This window comes from Myotis davidii, unplaced genomic scaffold (genome assembly GCF_000327345.1).
Source record: "Myotis davidii unplaced genomic scaffold, ASM32734v1 scaffold875, whole genome shotgun sequence".
NCBI lineage: Eukaryota > Metazoa > Chordata > Mammalia > Chiroptera > Vespertilionidae > Myotis > Myotis davidii.
In genome coordinates this window covers 796,905-801,524 of record NW_006286244.1, presented here as the reverse complement: position 1 = coordinate 801,524, position 4,620 = coordinate 796,905, and the positions used below count along the sequence as shown (strand labels likewise).

At 43.1% G+C, this 4,620-nt stretch overlaps 1 protein-coding gene across 1 annotated transcript in view; it reads left to right on the top strand.

The window, feature by feature from the left end:
• The window catches only part of KMO (kynurenine 3-monooxygenase (kynurenine 3-hydroxylase)), a 31,420-nt gene extending 30,793 nt beyond the window's left edge, over positions 1–627 (top strand). The window contains exon 14 of the mRNA XM_006757661.2: positions 285–627. Within this exon, the coding sequence (XP_006757724.2) occupies positions 285–458 (174 nt within the window). The 3' untranslated portion in view covers positions 459–627. The remainder of the gene's footprint in view (positions 1–284) is intronic.
• The last annotated feature ends 3,993 nt before the right edge of the window (positions 628–4,620 follow it).

Below are 4,620 nucleotides of genomic sequence, written 5' to 3'. Positions count from 1 at the left end.
CCCCCCCCCCCCGCCCAGTGCACTAATTTTCGTGCACCGGGCCTCTAGTTGACATAACAGTACATTGATTTCAAGTGTACAACATGATTCAATGTTTGTATATACTGCAACGTGATCACCACGCTCTTCTCATGGACACTGTGCAGGGGCTGAGCTGTGATTCTGACTCTCTCTCATCATTGATGTTTCCCTCTCCCCTCCTGTCTGAAATCTATAAAAATATATTTTTAAAAAAGATTTGAATCTCTGGACGAATAACATGAGAATTCTTGCTGTGTTTACAGGTGATAAACACAGGGTTCTTTATCTTCGGAACACTGATAGCCATTGGCAGTACCTACTTCCTTATACGCTCCATGGCCTCAAGGCACCTGGACTACTTGAGAAGACCATGGGACTGGGTCACTAACCTCCAGAACACAGGACAGGTTTCCCTGAAAACTCCCTGGAGCTACTAGAACAAATCTCCACTGTCATCAGCAGGTGACAGAAAGGTCCTGAAGTAGCAAATACACTTGATTTCTCTGTAACCAAATCTCATGATCAAAGCCATGGCTCCCATCATCATATTTAAGTCACTCATGGAAGATGTTTGTCGGCTTAGAATTAAATCCAATGTGGGATTTCCGTGTGTTCACTGAGAATGTTTTAAGGCCACCACTTCAAGTTGCCATGAGTAGCTTCCCACAACACTATGCTCACGTCATGTCCTTCTAAATATAAAAGTGAACTGATACCTCTTTCACGTCTCCAAGGGGAAGGCTGTGGGGTGTCTAGGAAGACACTGCACACTCTTTCAACCTCTTTCTTTAAAGGGCAGAATAGAGGATTTACTCAACACCTGGGACTAAAGATCACCATTTGCCTAACATGTTAAGGGCACTTTTCATCGCTTAGATGCAACTGACCTAAGCACAGGGCTCAGACGTACTTGAAACTAGAACTGTAAATGAGGAATTTAGGGGCTTGCTAGTGGATTTGTGGCCTCATCACAATGAATTGGTCAGTATTACCTTCTGAAGACCAACAAATTCTACGGATGCCATGCAGAGTGAAGGATGGGAAGGGTTGTGTTTATAAACTAAATATCTGCATGTACAAGAGGACAGAAAGGAAACCAAGGGAGATGGTATTCGTATAAACATGAAGCCATATTTTATTCCATTTCAGACTTTTAGAAGCAATGTACTAACTTATTTTTGAACTGCATGCTGCGGCAGAACCAGAACAAACTGACTTTAAAAAATTTTTTTTAAGTTTATCCAAAACAAATTTAAATTTATGTATTTCAGAGAGGAAGGAAGAGGGAGAGAGAGAGAGAGAAACAGTGGTGATGGGAGAGAATTATTGACTAGCTGCCTCCTGCACGCCTCCTACTGGGGATCGAGCCCGCAACCCGGGAGGCTAAGCTCTGACCCAGGACCTGCCTCTGAGCCCAGCCCTTAATCTCTAGGAGCCACAGTCCCTTCATCTTTAATATAGTCCATTGACCTATGTAGTCTTGTAGAACCTTTAATGGTGTTTAATGTTTTCTAATTTACTTAAAGAAGTATAAAACGGATTATTTTACCTAGATCATCAAATCGCTAAAAGACAGCCTGAGAGAATCATGATAAATTGGGACCATTTCTCCAAGATTCTGGAAACTCTTTTATGCAAATTATAACCCTCGGATTCTCAGAGCAGGCAGTAAACATGTGATGTGCAGAGTTCTGCACAGCTAAGCCCACAGCTGCTCTTGAATGAGAACTGATTTCCCAAGGGAACTCTTGCTGGAAACTGCTGTGACTTCCAATTCACAGCTAATGACTGTGAAGTGGGGTTTGATGAGGAATCTGTGATTGGTTTCATTAGGGGCTTGGTTGCCGGTAAGATCACTTGGTGAAATCTAAGTGGTCCCAGTCCGTTAAAACCAGCGTATCTCACCTGGCCGGCATGGGTCAGTGGTTAATCGTCGACCTATAAACCAGGAGGTCACAGTTCAATTCCAGGGCAGGGCACATGCCTGGGTTGCAGGCTTGATGACCAGTGTGGGGCGTGCAGGAGACAGCTGATCAGTGATTCTCTCTCATCACTGGTGTTTCTCTCTCTCCCCCTCTCCCTTCCTCTCTGAAATCAATAAAAATATATTTAAAAAATATATTTTAAAAACAAAAATAAATAAAATCAGCATATCTGGTCCTAGTTTGTTCCCAGTGGAGGTATTAAGGAGTAAGGGCTTACATTTTAAAGTTCTTTGACAAAGTTCCTCAGATAAAATGCTCTTTAGAAGTTCCTCCTATTATTATTATACATGTTTTATTAAGGTGAGGAAAAATATTCCCAGACATCAAAAATATGCTCTTAAATAAACTGGTTATTTCTGACTATACTAAGCTCATTATGCTACAAAAATACAAATGCTGATTTTAAATACTGATTTCAAATACTGATTTTAAAAAAGGTACCTGGCATACTGTTGATACATAGTATGTAAGTTTAAACTGGAAAAATGTATTGCAGTTCAACAAACTCTAAGGGTTCCTTTTAGTTCTAGCATTATTATGAAAATTAAGGAAAAATTTCCAAATAAATTAGAGCATGTGCTTATAGTATTTAAAAATATACTTGAACTAACATATCTAAATTATTGATACTATCTAAAGTTATATTTAAGAAACAAGATGCTTATTAAAATTATGTATTCATATGGACAGAGAATAGACCTCTCTGAATAATTAAAACATTTAATTTTTATTTATTTATTTATTTTTTTTAGAGTAGAGGGACCAGACACGTAGATACAAAAGATAATTTCTCTTGGGGTTTTTTCTTCTCCCTTTAGTTTGTGGAATCTAAAAATCTTCTAATCACATAAACAATCATCACCTAAACACTCAAACTTGGCACGTTTTCTGACATGTAATTTTCCCGAATATTACACAGATCACGACTCCAACAAGGATACCAACCAAGGGTCTATTGCAGCGGTTCTCAACCTGAGGGTCGCGACCCCTTTGGTGGCGGTCGAACGACCCTTTCACAGGGGTCGCCTAAGACCATCCTGCATATCAGATATTTACATGACGATTCATAGCAGTAGCAACATGACAGTGATGAAGTAGCAACAAAAATAATTGTATGGTTGGGTCACAACATGAGGAACTGTATTTAAAGGGCCAGAAGGTTGAGAACCACTGGTCTATTGCCTATGAACCAGAACCTCTCACGACCCAGATAACTCCTCTTAGCCTAGGATTAGGAGGTCTGCATGCTCAGATTGGATCTCTGAGGTTTGCAAATACCGTTTGCCTAAGCGCATGACAATCTCTAGCACCCCCCAGAGACTTTGAACTTGAACGCACAGAAAACCCAAGCTGCCAGACAGGGACACTTCCCACAGTCACCACTTCCCCTTCCTTTGCCCTTGGTTTCTCAATCCAAACAGTCGCTGATCACCTAGTGGTCGGCAAACTGGGGGCTCGCCAGCCACATGCGGCTCTTTGGCCCCTTGAGTGTGGCTCTTCCTAAGCCTTAGGAGGACCCTAAATAAGTTAATAACAATGTACCTACCTATAGAGTTTCAGTTTAAAAAATTTGGCTCTCAAAAGAAATTTCAATCGTTGTCCTGTTGGTATTTGGCTCTGTTGACTCATGAGTTTGCCGACCACTGACCTGGTACTCGCAGGTACTGTTCAGCTGTGGGTGAGAAAATAAGACTGGGTCTCTGCCCTGAGGAATTAATTCGCTGTTTGGTGCGGGTGACACGCACACGGACTGCTTCCATGAGGGGACGGGAGGTGGGAGGGCTATGGGAATCCACAGGATGGGTGATCAGACCAGCAGGAGATCCTGAGTTTAGCCTTCTGAGGTGAGTCGCAGGAAAGACAGGAGAATGGTCCAGGGAAAAGAAGCGCATTCAGGCAAAGGACACGTGGTGGCAAGATCTAGGAACCAGAAACATTGCAGCTGGCTGAACCCTCAGGTGGCAAGAAAGTGGGCGTGTCAGGAGAGGATGCTGGCGAGGAGGACGGGGGATGGCCATGCGGGCCCTGGCAGTCACAGTCGGGGACCTTGTTTTCAATCATGCAGGCAATGGAACGGCTACAGGAGTTTAAGCGAGGCAGTGACATGAGAGTGTTTATATTTGAGGACAATTACTCTGGTGGCAGCGTGAAGAAAATGGACCGGAGGAAAACAAGAATCAAGGAAGGAAAACGAAGGTCCTTAGGAATTGTGTCTGTGGCAGGAGGTGAGGGGGGAAACGATACATGGAAACATCTTTGAGGTTGAATAAAGATTGATAGTTGGATGTGTGTGTGTGGGGGGGGGGGGGGGTAGGCGGGAACAAGGATGAAGGACAGTCAGATTACTCTCCAATGGCTGGGGAGCTAGGAATGACCAATCACAGCAGGGCCTGGAGGCAGCCTCGGAGACACATCTGTTGCCTCAGGCAGCACGGGATGCCACAGGGAACCAGGCGGTGCCTCTAGACCAGTGGTTCTCAACCTTCCTAACGCCGCGACCCTTTAATACAGTTCCTCACGTTGTGGTGACCCCCAATTTCATTGTTACAAATTGAACATAACTAAAGCATAGTGATTAATCACAAAAACAATATGTAATTATAGATGTGTTTTC